Genomic DNA, 17,062 nt, shown 5'->3' on the forward strand with positions numbered 1-17,062 from the left:
TATATATACACATATATATATATATAAAATTATTGAAGTAAATTAACCTCCCGTGTTGCTGGTTTATTTCAGACGTGGTGCACACACAAGGCCCTCTGGACGGGAGTCTCTACGCCAAAGTCCGTAAGAAGGAGTCCATCGAGGGGACAGTTCCTGCCAACGGCCTCCCAGTAGTCGACCACGCTCTCTCTGTCAGTAGTGACTCGGGGAACTCCACTGCCTCCATCAAAACTGACCGAACCGATGACACAGGCAAGCAGGCTGCGACGGTCACTCAGCCGTTAAGCCCAGAGGAGAAGAAAGAGCTTGACCAACTCCTGAGTGGCTTGGAGGCCCCTATGCATCGTCAGGGTTACTTGGCAGCTTCGGCTGGAGGAGGAGGAGGAGGGGGAGGTGTGCGCCATTTAGTGCCAGCCCAAGTCCATGTTAACGGGCACAACAGCGCCGAGAGGGAGACGGACATCCTGGACGATGAGCTGCCCAACAGTCAAGAAGCGAACAGTGTCGACAGCTTAGGGACGCTCTCTTCTTTTGAGGGCAGAGCTACGCCCGCCGAGCTCTACTACCCGACCGAGACAGTGATCAATGGGCAAGGCATCACTTACCTGGAGAAGAGCGCCTTGGAGAAAGCACCGGAGATGCCCGGCCAGCGGATCCGGAGCTCTTCTTCAGCTCAGGAGCGTATCATGGACTCCGGCTCGGGCTCGCCCCAGAGCAGCTATGCCAACCAGAACGGCAGCATCTTCCGCTCCCAGTCCTTCGGTGCTGCCGGCGCTCCCAGTATGGACGCTGCACCTAAGTTGATGCCCAGGGCCCCTGCCAGGAGCACCAGCAGTAGAGATGCCGTGCAGAGGGGGCTCAACGTCTGGCAGCTGCATGGACATCCCGAGGAAGGGGCCCTAGACGGGGGTCACTTGAACCCCGCCCTGCAGACACACAGCCTGCCGGAGTTTCCCCGCACCGCGTCCCAGCAGGAGATTGAGCAGTCCATCGAGGCTCTGAACATGCTAATGCTTGACCTGGACCCGGCCTTGACACAGGTGCCCAAGTCCTACAGCGCCCCGCTCTCCACGGGGCAGGGTTTCACAGGAGAGAACTACGTGGTCACCAGCCAGCCTTCTTTCTCTGAGATCCCAGCCAGACCCTCCTATGTAGCAGACATTTCAAGTCCATCTTACACCACAGATCCCTCTGCCTCCTTCAGTCAACACCGACCTGCTCAACCCATAACCACAGCGGCCCCGAGTTACATAAGCGAGCCGTCTGCCCCATTCAGCACACAGAGGTCTGCCAACACGTATCAGGCCAGCCCTCCACTGTCAACCTACTCAGCTGAACCACACAACGCACTCAGCTACGGACAACAGAGGCCCACCAACACTTACCCAGCAAGCACGGCAGTCCTGACCTACTCACCCGAGCCGTCTCCTGGCACGTTTGGCCAACTCCAGTTGAGGCCCCTCAACACTTACCCACTGAACACTGGATCCTACTCTCCTGAACTGCCGCCGGATCATGAATATCACATCTCCTCTCCATACCTGGGACCCCCGCGGAGCAATAGCGCAGGCGGGGGCAGTGCCTCCTCTTCCCCTTTGCCCCCGGTCAGCACCCAGGCTCCCAAGGAGGTGGAGCCCGAGGAGGAAGGCTACAACCTGGAGGGACTGGTGGCCCATCGGGTTGCAGGTAAGGATCATACATTTTCTGGGTTGTTCAGTGGAAGTGAGTTTCCTAAGGAGCTAGTGAAATGAATGCTCTTTTATTTATTGTTTTACTATTACTATTTCCAGAACAACATCTTCAGAATTTACTTTTTCGTTTAGATGTTAGTGATCAAGCTTTTTTCATCACTTCATTGTTTGTAATTCCAATCAAAATGGCATGTTGTTATATTGTTCTGAAATACACAGGGTATTTAACAGTTTGACTAAATGTCACTGATTTAAAGTAGTATGCTGCAATTCACTACAAAATATAATAATACATTTAAATAATATGGTTATTGGGCACCAACAGAAAACAAACATTGAAATGTTAACGATAAGTATCATTGCATCATTATTTGGTAATGCAGAAGAGACTGACCTTCAAAAATGCCATGAAAGCAAATAACAATAAATCAAATCTCTCTTTATCTCATTCAGTTGCTGCTTAGTATCAGACATAAGCAAACTACTGTCAACAATGTTTAAAATAAAACCTGGTGATAGTTTAAAGATCTGATTAAGCTTTGGGAAACAAAAACAACTAGAAAGAGCATTCATGTCTGCACTGTAATGTTTTTCAAATGTGCTGTACTGAGAGTTGAAAGATTTGGATTCTACATTTGATTTTCAACAGAGGAAACACAATGAATTCCCTGTTTTGTTTCAGTGGCTATTTATATTGAATATTTTTTTTTGGTACTACAGTAGGTTACTTCTATTATAGCGCTGGCGCAGTTTGGGCATATAATATATGCATTGTCCAGAGCTTCACAGTGCTTGTAGTTCATGTAGAATGTGCTTCTGTCATCTGTGTTGCTGCATTTTACAATTTCTCAGCCCAGCTCAATACACCTTCATTATTCACATAGCATAATGTCTGGGAACTAGAGTGTCATGGTCTTTACAAGAATGGCCACAACTTCCAAAACAGTGGACATATCAGAAGGCAGAATGATCAGGGGGTTGCATTTGGGGGTCTCTGCAAGGTTTCGTTTGTTCATTTAGCTTTTGTGAACACTAAATTGTTATACTTTATACAGTAAGGGCAATGGGTGTAGGGAATATATCATAAAATAGATCTAATTTTCTTTGCATTGGTCCTGTTTGCTTTATCTTCAAATACAGCCTGTGCCTGAGAACAAATCACACCAGCATGCTTCACACAGTAAAAGCAGTGTTTAATCTGAATGCCCTGGTTTGGGGGATAGCGTGCTTGTTGCTGAGCATGGTATTTAAACTAAACAGCAACTGCATCCTGCTCTTTGTGACTTCATAAATGAACTCTCAGTGAAAATCCATCTTGCCATTAATATTGAATACTCCTTCTGCTAAAAGTTAATTATGCATAGTTTAAGATTAATGTCTGTCCACATATAGCAATTGGAAGCCTGAAAATCTTTCCAGATCGAAGGTAAAAAATTGTGATTGTCAATTTCCCCAGAAATAATATTAACAGCAGCAGCATCATCAACAACAAAAAACAAACACAATAAATATATAATAATAAGTCATTTACTTGCATATAATTTAATTTGAATTAGCCAGGAATAATTCTACTTTGGTGTTACTACATAAACCTTAGCTGAGTGGTTTTCACCTTCTTCCATAGAAGCACAAACTTTATATGAACACTGTGGACACATCGCTGGTGCCTGGCAGGAAGACCTTTTTCTAGCAGAAGCAGATAATCTGTCTGAAACAAATGAATAAATATCCGGAAAAGCAGTCTGGAGGAAGAGCACCCTTGTAATAAAAATAATATATCATGCTTTTATGGGAAGCTTTAGGAAAGCTTGGCAGATCATTTCATCGATAAGGTTTCTGAAAACAAACAAGGCTGTCTGATTTTACGATGGGGATAGAAAAAAATAATAAATCTGTATTGATTTATGTGAGACACTTATATTGCCACCAGACAGATAAACACTGTTAAGCTCTTGTTGGTGACCTTAAAGGCACAGGTTTTGAAGAACATGTCACACATTAGCAGCATTGGAGTTACCCTCACATAGACACTAATACCAGACTTAAATTCCAATATGAATCTGCTCTAGTGTAAACAGCATGCTTTTACACCATATAATGATTCATAAAATAGTAGGAACAGTTTAACATTCCGATACTGGGCTAATTTAAATGCATTGGCATTGTTACATGCATCAAAAGGGTACAGCACTGCAGAGATGTAGTTAAAAGCAAGGAATACATATCAATAGGTATACCTGTAACGGTATTCCAGCTGGAAAGCTATTGTCAAGCCTGTAATCTGCTGGTTTGTTTAGTTTAGTTTTTTCAAAGCTTAACCTTGAAGCATGTCTATAATTGAAGGAATATTATAGGGTTTGGAAGAAAAGTAAAGTATTCCAAAATGTGTCTCCCTAGGCTTTCAACAATAACCCTGCATTTTCTCTTTGTTTCTCTCTTTCATCCTCCCACCTCGGATCATCCTTCATCCCTCCGAATCTCCCTCTCCATCCCCTCCTCTTCCTCCTCTTCTCCCTGGCTCCTGCCAACCCCTGCTCCCGTAGAATACAACGCTCGAATCAGGGGCATCTGGCAAAGCATGAACCCTCCACAATCCCTCCATCGCCTGCGATCTTACTCCTTCTCCGGTTCGTTCACTCCCTCTCTCTCCTCCACCCCGCTCTTCTCTTCTATAACCCCCCTTCCCTCTGCTCTGTGCTGTCCTTCATGCTTCCCTGCCTGACACCTCCACTGCTGTGAATTTTTGGACTAGATCTCTCTTTCATTTCTACCTCCTCTTGTGGTAGGACAGACCCATAATTGTCCAGATGGCTCTCACTTGATGGCAATGGTGTCAAATTCTGTACTACAAAATATTTTGTATAGTACTACCAGGATGACACAAAAAGGATGCTTGTGACGGGTCACATTTCACCACTTTATATGCTTTTAACTTTTATATTGTGTGTGTGTGACTAACATCATTTAAACAACAGACGAATATCAAACCACCATTCACAATGTTTTTCATATGGTGTTGTCCTACGCTTGGCCTTAATGATTCCTGCATACCAATTTCATAGTTGGCTGTGGGAACACTGTGCCATTTCACCTGGATCGCATAGTGTGAAAAAGGTAGATTTTTGTGTTCTGGATTTGCTGAATCTTTGGACCATCGTGATCCAGCTTTGTATTTCAAATTTCATGAACATGTCATTGGTAGTTCCAGTTTAATTTAAAGTAAGATTGGTGAAGCGTCTACAAGCCTGTCATGTTGCATAATCCAATGACTTAACGGTATAAACCTTTAACGAGATGCTGTGAATCATTGTCACATTTTGGGCTTTAGAGCATGACAAGGCCGATTTTGCTCTGGGGACATTGCTGGAAAAACGTGCATTTAGGAAAGTAGGTGGATACCCATGGTAATATAATGGAAAGCAATAAAATGCGGGGACACTACATATATATATATATATATATATATATATATATATATCAAGCTGGTAAAACAACAAAAAATTGGCAACAAAGTATGGGCCTCCCTTTTTATGTCTATTTTCCTTTCCTTTGATAGCACCATTTGATTTTACTAATTGCATCTGTTTTTTTGGGCAAGTGCTTTTCCAAATTGGCGACACATTTGATTCTTACTTATAATTCCTGTGAGAAATACCGTATTGTTTAGGAGGCTGCTCTGTTTCAAAGCGGAAAAAAGCATGCATAAATCTCAGAGAAGAACAATCCATTCTTGTTGTTATCCGGCCAATGCTAAAAGGGGTATATGAAATAAATAGACAAGTAACAAGAAAAAAAATTACAAAAGGGTACTCTGTGCTCAGGAATGTAAAGCTTGCAGTCACTCTCGAGCATTGCAAGTTTCATTTCACAGCATGCACAGAGCGAGGACGGATATAGAGACGCTACTATCTTGCAAGGTTGGCAAAAGGTTCTTTTTCTTTATACTTTTTAGCATTTCTGTTGCTGATAGTACAGCAGGACCCTGCAGGAAACGGAAGTTTTATGGCAATCTATTACATGCAAGGCACAAGAAAAGTGAGTGTCCCCTGTGTGGCATACCGTTACAGGGAATGAACACAAATATATATATATATATATATATATATATATATATATATATATATATATTTAAATTGGCTACTGTGAAAGAGACCTCACACTGTTTTGTGCTCAAATTCGGATAACAAAGGTACTTAAAAAAACATTACAGTTCCAACTGAGAAAGGCAGACGGTAGGAGAAAGGACAGGATGAAAGGTAGCCAAAACTTTCCTTGTGTATATTTCTCTGAAGAGGACAATTTAGATTTTCCTATTCTCTCATTCTGTTTTGCCCATTCACAGCATAAATCCTTTGGTCCTGGGATTCCCTGCTGTAACAGCTGGAACCCATTAGCGAAGCCCTGTTGCCAAGGTGACCGGGCCCAGTGCTTGACATCACAGCTGTAGAGCTCTGCAGGCTCTGGACATCTGGTTTGCGTGTTTCATGGCCTGGTGTAATACATCACAGGGGAAATGGACTACAAGTTACTGGCACTCATTCGTATGTGAAGTTAGAGATGTTTTTTGTCTATAATTTATTTTCCGCAAATTTGTCATTTGAAACACTTTAGTTTCACAAGCGCTTAGATGCTTGAAATAAATCTGCAAGTTTTAAAACACAAATTATCATGGAAGTCATCAAGTTACATTGTTTTTGTTAATTGGCTAGTGGTAAGTTAGACTGTTAGACTGTTTGTTATTGCTTAGGATGTATGTGCTCGAGGCTCTTAAGATAGTAAACGGGTATATTTTCCAGTCGTAAGTAAGTACAAATTTGAAATTTGGATTCTTGATTTAAGGATTCATAGCCCCACTGTTGCTTGAGAAATTTGTCAGGTTCAGCCGCCCTTTGGTATATTGCAGCCGGCTTTTATATAAACAGCAAAGGCTGTGTTCTGGTACAAAGGTTCTCATAGCTGCAAGCTAATATTTCACATCTTCTGTGCAGCAAGTTAGCTCTGATGTGGGGATCTTGTAAATATTTTTCCGATGTTGTCGTTCAGTACTTTCCAAAGTGCTGTTCACTCACACCCTGTTGTGGTGTGTTTTCTCAACTTTGGGTGGTTCTGTTACTATGTTTTGGATTCTTTCTACATAATCTGAGTTCGTGAGCGCATGTATTGTGATGCATATAATATGGCTTTTTGTGTGCTTTCTCTTGAATGGGTCACTTGGGAAAAGCTGTTACACCCTGGAACAAACGTTTGCACACACTGTACGGCATGTAGAACATTTAATTTCTTTCAGGAGTGCAGAAATTAAATGTGATTTTTTTTATTGGAATCGCATAATAGTTTTGTTGTTGTTGTGGCACTTGGGTTACATATTTTTAAATTCATTATAATTGATAAACTGGATTATGGAGTTTTTCAAAGTGACACACTCTGTACTATATTAATAAGACAACACATATTTTTCCCTTTCAAAACGTGTAATGATTGTGTTTGACCACCAGAATGAAGAATGAAGTTTCTAACTGGTTTTATGTCTGTATAAGACCTTGAGAACAATGCTGAAATATATATATTTTTAATTTTAGCATTGAAAACTGAGTAAAATACACTCTCATCACTAGATTCAGTCAGATCTGATACCCCTACATGCTCTGGACATTTGTTGCAGTTCCCTGAAATAAAGATACCTGTTAATAAGGCATCGCAAAGATCGTAACAGCTTGAATCTGTGGAGGGAACCGCGTCAAGACATATCTTTAAAATATTGTCTCATGGTTGGCTCTTATGTTGCTCACAGGCATGCGCTCCCATGGAATGTCGCCCGACGAATCGTCCGCCCCCATGCGCCGCCGGACCACCAGCGAGGGGCAGTACGAGAACGGCCACGACGGAGGCTCGGCCCACGGCACCATGGTCCGCTCCCCGATCCGCTGCGTCTCCCCGGAGGTCGTCAATACCATTTCTGCAAACCCAGGGGGGCGGCCAAAGGAGGTACTCACTTCTAGACAACACGCTTCACTTCCAGTGTCAGTGGCTCCCATTTTTATCATCTTTAACTTGATCAAAGCCTGATGCACATCTTGACTGTGGGTTGGTGTGGCTCCTCATGGTTGGCAGTAATGAAAAAAAGTATAGACAGAAACAGATTGATTGAGAAAGAGCTAGAATGGACAGAACAATTTAAACTTGCCACTCTTAACCTCTAATTTGTCTAGAATAAATTCCTTAATGGGAAAATAAGTAAAACAGACCTGCCACCATTCTGTTAAGCCCTCTTTTTCATGGTGGAGGTTTCAGTATAACATGGCATTTTTTTTCCGGTGCCTTTTCCTCTTCAGCAACACATGCACAGCTACAGGGAGGCCTTTGAAGAAATGGACGGGGCTCCTGTCAGTCCCACATCCAGCGGTGGTGGTGAGGTCCTTCCCCCAACCCCCGCCTTTCCTGTCTCACCACAAACCCCTTACTACAACCTGTGTAAGTCGACCTTCCTGGAGGAAGAGGGCGCTGTGCAGACTTGGCTAGACTGAAGCTAATTAGAAATACAGATGGCCTGCAAAAATGCATTTAACAGATCTTAAAAACCCATCACTCTGTTGGCCCAGGAATTACTTGAATCTTTTTTTTTTTTTTTTTTTGCAGCTGAATACTACCTGGAGTTTTGTGGTGAACTGTTATACTCACACAAATCAATGGTTTAATAGACCTATTGAGCCAGCACTGCAGTTAGCAAAGTTAGAATTAGTAAATTAGATTTTACTAAAAAAGTAAGACATTTATTGCCGTCATTAGCTTTCATGGTTAGTTTCTGGAAAATAATGTATTCTGCCCCTCTTTTATGATACGCTGAGTAAAATGTCCAAACCAACTGATACATGTTTTACAGAAGTGTGTTTTTCAGCTATATAAATTCCATGATAGTTCTGATGTCCTAGTTTAATATGCATCCTTTATAACATGTGGATTGTATATTAATACCAAACACCTTTTCCAGTAGTATGCCATAGTTGGGATGAATATTCTGAAATAAATAACCAGGGCAAAAAGTTATGTCTTTGTAAATAGGAATCAGTTCCTACTTAATTTTAATGATTGAAATAAGAAGTCAAAGTCAAGGAATATCCTTAATGTTTGTTCACTAATATACTACATTGTTTTTAGAAAGAGTATGTGTAATTAGAAGGGACCAGAACAGTGAGAAACAAAAGAAAAATAAATAAGAATGATAAACTATTTTTGTGAAGAGTTGCGTACATGCAATCATCTTTTCTTAATAACCTAATTTTAATGACCTTGGTGGTGGGTTTTTATGCTTTGTAGATATCATGTTATTCTTTCTATTAATCATTAATGTTAAAAGTGTGAACCCAATGTCTATTAACCAACACTAAAGTGTGCCTTTTAATTTCTGACTCTGGAATGATAGATAAACAGAATCTGTGAGTACAGGGATGGAGGGGTGGGGTAGGAAAGATGTAATGTACTTTTTATTAAATTTAAAAAATACCCATATTATCAAATTACAGAAAGCTGCTTGTTTCATGATAGAGAAGTAATGTTGCCTAGTCCTTTACAGTATTTGCAAAATGAGCCCCATAATTAAATTATATTATTATTTATCACAGAGGAAATGCTGAATAATGTATTCCACATAATCAAATGAAATGAAAGAAAGCAGATAGCAGCTATCACATTGTGCCAGGAAGGGCCTGTTGGTTTATAGACATTCTTCAGCCCTCAGATTGGAAAGAATCCTGCTTCCACAAAACCCTTCCTGTTCTTGTGGGCTCGGGAATATGCGGCTCTGACAGGCTTCTATTTACTGATACCCACAAGTATTTTGCTTCATAAATCACCATGTACAACCGTTTTATTTAAGAGAACAACCACTTTGTGCCAGTTGTTAAGAAGGCATCAATCTATTCAGTTTATACCCAATAAACCCTCACAATTTTTTAAAAACTTACAGTGCAAAAGTTAAGTGGATTGTACCAAAGCCATGATTTATACAGTGAAGCAAAATATAGAAGCTACAGCAAATGAGCTTGGCGTGTTCAAGGTGTGGTTTTCGTGAAAGCAGTCAGGAACTTTCCTCTGTAGGGGTTAAACCAGGTAGAATGATTGAACGCTATAACTTCTAAAGACTATTACGATTACGGCTCCCTCCTCCTGCAGTGAAATATGTCTTTTAAGGAATCCCCCATAAAGCAGTCAAATGCCTTAGCAGTGCGCGGTATTTGGCTGCAGCACAAAGAATTGATTGGGATTCTTTGGTAAGTGGAGGACGCATGAATTAGTTGCTCTGTCCTGTGTCTGTCCTTCCCCTACTACACTTCCTCACCTGCTACTTTGTGTTGCATGCAAATGAAATATAATCTGGAATCAGACCGAAGGTCTTCAATCTTAACAATCACCCTTAAGATTGATAGGCTTCTGTTTTGGTGTCCATTTAGTTGGCTGAGCCCAGTGGGATTCATCAGTTTCCTTTATAAAGCAGGGTTTGATAGATTCAATTGTATGCAGAATAGCATCATGTTCGAATAGTTATGTTTTACAACAAATCCTACGCAATACCTCTGGTGTGCAGCATTGCTTCTCAGCTAAAAGTATTGTTAATTGTATTTAATTTTTAGCAGACACCCTTACCCAGGGCAAAAGTATAGGGGAGATGAATTGACTAAAACGGTGTCAAATTTAAATGTATCTGTAGCCAAAGAAGGAGTAGGAAGTGTTCAAAAGACTGAAGAAGGAAGTTTTGATTCATGATTTATAATTTATGATCAGTTTTCATATTTAGAAATGAGTTTCAGTCATATCCACTAAAAAAACATAACCAAATAAAACGCTAACACAAAATGTAGGCACTGTTCCACACTGAGTGTAATGTTTTCATGTTAATCAATCAATCTTTATTGAGTATAGTAGCCACAGGGTGCTTTACATAGTTGAAATCAACACAAGGTTGTGTTAGTTCAGCAATATTTATTTTAAATCAGTCAACAGTGCAACATATACTGCATATGTATTTGTATCCATTTCTTTTCCTTCAGGCCTTATTTATTGTGGGATTGTATAATACAGGAAATAGGGGTGGTTCCTGTTACAACACATGTTTGTTATAAAGAGCAGATTGTGGAAAATACCTCAATTATAACACAACTCTACTGTTTTGGAGCACAGAAAGGTTTCAACCTGATTTTCTGATCTCGTCTTACAGTGACAGTGCAGATGATAACATTTTGCATATGAAAGTAAATTCAGTTGTAGGTGCGAAAATGACATTTTAAAAATGATGTTGCAGTCTGCACGTTGCATGCAGTTTGCATATTGTTATATTACACTTCACAGGCTTTTACAATGATACTGAAACTAGCATGGTTTAATTCTGTTGAAGAAACAGTTGCATGGACAGCACACAGCATGACATATAAATATATAATTGTTTATGGGATATATATATATTTATGGGATATATATATATATATATATATATACATTTGTTTTATGTATGACTATTTTCTCTTCAGTTCAGAATTACAATGTATTCTATTGAAGAGAATGGTTTGTTTTAACAGCTGAGAACTTAATGGTATGTGCTACCTATATCATCTACATTTTAAGACTTTATCATTATCTCACACTAATAACTATTATCTAGATAAGTATCTGCTGTTAAAATGAAACAAACTATTTGTTTTTTGTGCTGGGAATTAAAACACTGTGATTTCTCCTTCAGGCCGTTCCCCTCCTGGCCTTGCCAAAACCCCTCTGTCTGCCCTGGGACTGAAACCCCACAACCCAGCTGAAATCCTGCTCCATCAGTCTGGCCCTGGTGAGTCCACATGCTTATCTTCAGATCTCCTGTACAGCCCAGTGAAGATAGCTGGCCTTTCCTGGTACCCACTTGAATGTAATGAAACCAATCCTCTGTATTTCACAGCTCTTTTATCTCAGACATGGAGGAACAAGTTATTGAGAACAAAGTCCTCTGGCACACTTGAAAACTGATTTAACTTTTCCATGTTTATATTAGTTTCTGCTCATTTGAATTCCTACTTAGGGCTGTCTGCTTTTAGAACATTTATACACATTCTTTTCACACTGACTGACACGGTTAAAACAGACAAATGTGTGTATGTATCATTTTCTCTTTTCTGGTATTTCTTAATAGCTGCCTTTTGCAGTTTGGTCAGTTTCATTCGCAGTAACTATGTCATGAAGGAATGCTCGATAAGATTAAATGAATATGACTCACTACATCAGTTAGTTAAACTCAGAACAAGTGCTCCTTTTTGAAATGTTTGATCTGAACTTGAGTATATAACTCTTCAGGCAAATCACTCACAGACAAACCACTGGCTCTTTGAAACATTTTGTGTACATTACGGGTTCAGTGATACATGCCATTCTGATCTGAAAGAAGGCAACGCTTGCGTGTCGACGCAGCATCATGTCATAAATCCACATGTGCATCATAAATCTGTCAGAGACCTATGTGTCCTGTCTTTGACATGGAGAATGACTTCATTTCTGAAGTACTCTCTTGATAAACCACTGTGCCTTGCTAAAAAAGAACTCCACGTCCAATATTTATTTTCAAATGATAACCTTGTTGTAATTAATTGGGTGCACTTACTTTCTAAATACCTTCTTTCAATATTTCCTTCCCTCTCTCCTGACTCTTTCCGTCACTTTGCCATCTGTAAACCCTCTTCCAATATGTCAATGTGTTACCCTCACTCTTCCTCTATCCCCCTCTCTCTTGAACATCTCACTCTCCTTTCCCTGCCTCTTCTTCTGCTGTCAGATGCAGATACTAGTCCTTTAAGTGAAAGTGAGGAAGGTAAGAGTGTCTCCATGGTGACAATCTCTGTAACCCTGCCAGCCTCATACATCCATCCCTTCCTCATCGTTTAAAAGGATCTGCAAGCAAAGTCATATGCTGGGGGAGATATATCAAGAGCTATCTCATGCTTCCTTTTGTTTGTTTTTAATTTTCACACTTGTCACCTCTGCTATCCACAATCTGTTATATATTCTGTCTTGTCTAGTGGATAGTTTGTATTTGAAATTCATATCAATAAGGAGAGGAAAACTAGAACCATATTAATATCACCTCCATTAGCAGCTTGGATATACAGATTGACTTACAAAAGATAGATTTACAAAAACAAACAAGGGTGTTCAAATATAATCACTTCAACTTTTCTTTGTTTGTGGTGGTCTTGTCTACAGAACCTCGGAGCTACGTGGAGTCAGTGGCTCGTACAGCCGCCGGAGGGGGTGGGGGGCAAACAGGCTCCCCCGTACCCCTCAGTTATGGAGCAGAGAGCCCAGGGAGACACACAGCTCCTTCCCACACCTTCAACTCCCCACTGTCTACCAGCAGCCCCATCCACAGCACTGACGGGTGAGCTCTGCCTATACCTTATCTAGACATCCGATCTGTTCAAACAATAATACAGAATGAGTTAAAAACAAATTACAGTTCCTTGACATTAAAAATGCATTATATCTTCACAAGGAAATTGGTAATCCATCATTTACATTTTACACTGCGCTCTTTAGGAGTGTAAATCTGAAAAGCTTTCATCCTTTTCCCAGACAAGGGAGGTGGAAAGGCCTGTCAAGGTGTCTTTATTTTCTGCTTGTAGGTTTTACTGAGAGGATCTTTATATTGGCGCACCTCTTGGCATGCCTAAGTGAATACACATTGGTCTTCCAGTTGAAGCATGTAGGAGGCATTTTAAAACCATCATAAAATAAAATGAGAAAAACAAGAGATCTGTTAGTTTAGAAGACTCAAAAGAGGGGTCAGGATATTCCCTTTCTCCAATTCTTTTTCAAGTTGAGTCTGAGCTAATAGAGGTAAAATAAACAATCTTTTCCTTCGCAGTCTGGTGCCATTAGCCTAATGTTTCCATTATCAGAGTACAGGTAGATGTAATGGGCCTGTGTGATCTATACACAAGTTACAAATGGGTTTTTAATTGATGTTCAACTTCTTGATTTCTCTTGCTGCAACAGAAGCCATCCTTCTGGTGACGGTAGCATCCGAATGGGCACTCCCACCCACACCACCGTGGACTCGGGTTTCCGCTCCCAACCTTCAGAAAGCACATACCGCATCCTCACGCCCTCGTTCCCGGGCTCCGCCACCATCACAGGAAGCTATGCTGCTCCCGAGTACAGCCCCTACCAACCCGAAGGTGCTCAGGTCAACGTTATGGGGGTCCACACCGTGCCCGGCAGCCCCCACACCCTACACCGCACAGTGGCTACTAACACACCTCCCAGTCCAGGCCTGGCACGGAGGGCGGTCAACCAAGGCAGCCCTGCCATGGGCCATCACGTGGTGGCAGCAAACGGAAGTGAGACAGGGACTCCCAGCAGCCCTGTCCTGGGCAGGCATCTGTCGGGCAGCCAAGTGGTTTCGGGAAGCCCAAGTTTGGAGAGGCATCTGATGTACGGATACTCCAGCCCTGAAGAGAGACACGGCAACCTCTCACGACAGAGCAGTTCCTCTGGATACCACCCCCCATCCACTCCCTCCTTCCCCATCTCACCGGCTGGCTACGCAGAGAGCTCGGGGGTCCGGCAGGGCAGCCCTGCCCCACAGCCCGTCCTCCCGGAGAAGAGACGCATGTCCAGTGGCGAGCGCCCGAACGGTGTCCTGTCCTACGGCTCGCTGAATGGGAAGATGTCCTCACCTGTGTCGAGTGGGGGCAGTACCCCCAGTGCCTCCTTCTCACACACGCTGCCAGACTTCTCCAAACTCGCCATGTGTGGTAAGGGCACAGATACGTGCTTGTCATTGCTGTCGCTGTCACTGTTCTTGCATATGGATACACATGGAACCGTATCACGATGAGAAAACAGCAGTTCAGTTCAAATTTCTCGTTCTCACTCACACAATGTAGAAACTACATAACAGTAAATCATTTAAAGTTATCCGTTTAATGAGGCACGCTTTAATATTGATTAAAGTCTCACACGATACAAATAATTATAAGAACTTCAAGAGTTATAAAAAAAAACTTGAAGGAAGGAAGAGGATGGATAGCAGAACTGTAGACATTCACATTGAGTTAAATATGATCAACTGCTGAAAAACTATTTAAATTTCACATGGGAAGACTTTTTAACCTTTTTAACCTGTGTAATAAATTAAACATCTGCAGGATGAATGCATTAATTTATCTTGTATCATATTCTTTCAGCTGTTTTATATCAGCACCAATAGCAAAGCACATATGTAACAGCTCAAAAATAACAATTCAGTTATTTTTCACTAATTGGTTGTTTTGACAACTCTTTGCAGATGGAAGCCCGGAGACAAGGGCCAACGTGAAGTTTGTTCAGGACACCTCCAAGTACTGGTATAAGCCCGATATCTCACGAGAGCAAGGTAAACGTTTAATGATAATATATACATATACAAAATATATCTAGAAATGCTTATTGCTTTTAACTTGTACTATATCCATGAAACTTGAAATGAAAACTAAAAATAACCTGTATCTGTACTCTCTTTTGCCAGTCAAATGCTTCCAACTCCATTGTAAACCAGATATGCTTATATAGTAGCAGTATCGGCCTGGAGTTCATGAGACACTGAGTTCTTGTTCCGTCTGTGCACAGCAATCGGTCTGCTGAGAGACCGGGAGCCAGGAGCCTTCGTGATACGGGACAGCCACTCGTTCAAGGGAGCCTATGGCCTGGCCATGAAGGTAGCCTCTCCTCCTCCCACGGTGGTGCAGCAAAATAAAAAAGGTATTGTATTCCAGCCAGGACATTGCTCACGGTTCAGGAATGAGGGCTTAATGTCTTCCTGCAGCAGCCGCCTCCCTCGCACACAACAATGCATTCTGTAACCGTTCTTCAGCACCTTCCTTAGTCCAGAGCTACACCCCTATTGGCACTGAGTGTAGCCATGTCTGTGATGCCAAAACCAGCGCAAAAGTGTTTCGGTAGCACTTTTAGCTGCTTGTACTTGAATCTGCATCTTGTACACCACCCAGTGTTTAATAATCGCTTAGCAGTGGTATGGTTGTGTTTACTGCCAACCCTATGCAAGTTTAAATGCACATACATACTCAAATTATTTCATTCTGAACATGCACACCGCTGCCTTGTTTGGTCACATGATCATGACTGGTTCATTTAATAATCCATCCATAACTAATCAACCAGTAAATCACTCTGATCTGCAACTTTATACAGACTATGTGACTATATAAATGTTAATCCTAAAACGTACATAAAGAACTATTACTGGATCCTAACTACATAATCATGAATGCATATAATCAAAAATATTGAACATGAACTTAGAACACAGAACTCCTGTATCTAATAATTAAATGTGAGATAACATTAATACATGTTTTGACTGCCATTTCAGGTGACAGCACGAATGAGCTGGTGCGACACTTTCTGATAGAGACAAGTCCAAAGGGGGTTAAGCTGAAGGGCTGTCCTAATGAACCTTACTTTGGTGAGTATTTACCAAGGAAATTGGGCTTTCCAAGGAATGATCTTTCGCTGAAACAACTGATGGTGGGATGTTTAGTCTTACACCATCATACTGCTTCCAGCACATTGATCTAGGCATGGCAGCTCATAGCTCAGTGAGGGAGCTGGAACTGGAACTGTTTGTTTAAAGAGACAAATGTGGGGTCTGTAATTATATAACTGTCTTATGGAGTGTCTTATCATCACTCCAATGTGCAACACAAACATGGGATAGGCTTGCTATATTCCTTCAAAACATCCTGTTTTGGTAACCACTGCATACTCTAGGCCTCTGTTTATTATTGTGGGAAGCTTCCACATCTTGCGATTGCTTACTGTGGTTTTAAATACTGTCTTATCAGAAGATTTGTGCATAAACTGTTGTCGCCCTGTGAAAGTTTACTCCTCTTAGACAATCTGCCAACATCTGGAATAAAAGCCAAAAACACATGAAACAACCAAGCAAACCTTATCTGAAACCATACTCTGCTATCACACGCCTGTCTGTAACTAGTCTGCATTACTCTTCTTACATGATTTTGCTGCTGTATATATGATTCCACTGCAGTGAAATATGTTAAATTACAATAATTAAGCAGTTCTGTGGTTTGTTTTCACCAACTATGCACAGGTAAGATTTCCTTAACAAATTAAGTGTTGCAAGCTGCTATAGAGTCGTCATATATGTTGCATTCATGGTGAAAGCAACCAAATATTCATCATCAATTAAAAACCCTTCCCTTGAAATGAAACGCATGTTTCTCCTTCCGAATACTGCCTCATCTGTGATCCAATGTAAAGCTCTGGTTCAGAGAACAGAGAAAGGCAAAAGGCCCTCTCCTTTGAATTTCATAGCTTTGGAG

At 41.3% G+C, this 17,062-nt stretch overlaps 1 protein-coding gene across 12 annotated transcripts in view; it reads left to right on the forward strand.

Moving 5' to 3' along the window:
* Window positions 1–17,062, forward strand: part of tns1b (tensin 1b) — a 195,946-nt gene that overhangs the window by 167,013 nt on the left and 11,871 nt on the right. For 7 of the 12 annotated variants that reach the window (XM_066688451.1, XM_066688453.1, XM_066688456.1 and 4 more), the window contains 10 exons: window positions 73–1,686; window positions 4,235–4,318; window positions 7,483–7,676; window positions 8,024–8,162; window positions 11,422–11,517; window positions 12,921–13,095; window positions 13,713–14,473; window positions 15,007–15,093; window positions 15,327–15,458; window positions 16,090–16,182. In XM_066688451.1, the coding sequence (XP_066544548.1) occupies window positions 73–1,686; window positions 4,235–4,318; window positions 7,483–7,676; window positions 8,024–8,162; window positions 11,422–11,517; window positions 12,921–13,095; window positions 13,713–14,473; window positions 15,007–15,093; window positions 15,327–15,458; window positions 16,090–16,182 (3,375 nt within the window). The remainder of the gene's footprint in view (window positions 1–72; window positions 1,687–4,234; window positions 4,319–7,482; window positions 7,677–8,023; window positions 8,163–11,421; window positions 11,518–12,920; window positions 13,096–13,712; window positions 14,474–15,006; window positions 15,094–15,326; window positions 15,459–16,089; window positions 16,183–17,062) is intronic. The other 5 variants (XM_066688455.1, XM_066688462.1, XM_066688457.1 and 2 more) reach the window with 3 other exon arrangements.

This window comes from Amia ocellicauda, chromosome 16, assembly GCF_036373705.1.
Source record: "Amia ocellicauda isolate fAmiCal2 chromosome 16, fAmiCal2.hap1, whole genome shotgun sequence".
Taxonomy (NCBI): Eukaryota; Metazoa; Chordata; class Actinopteri; order Amiiformes; family Amiidae; genus Amia; species Amia ocellicauda.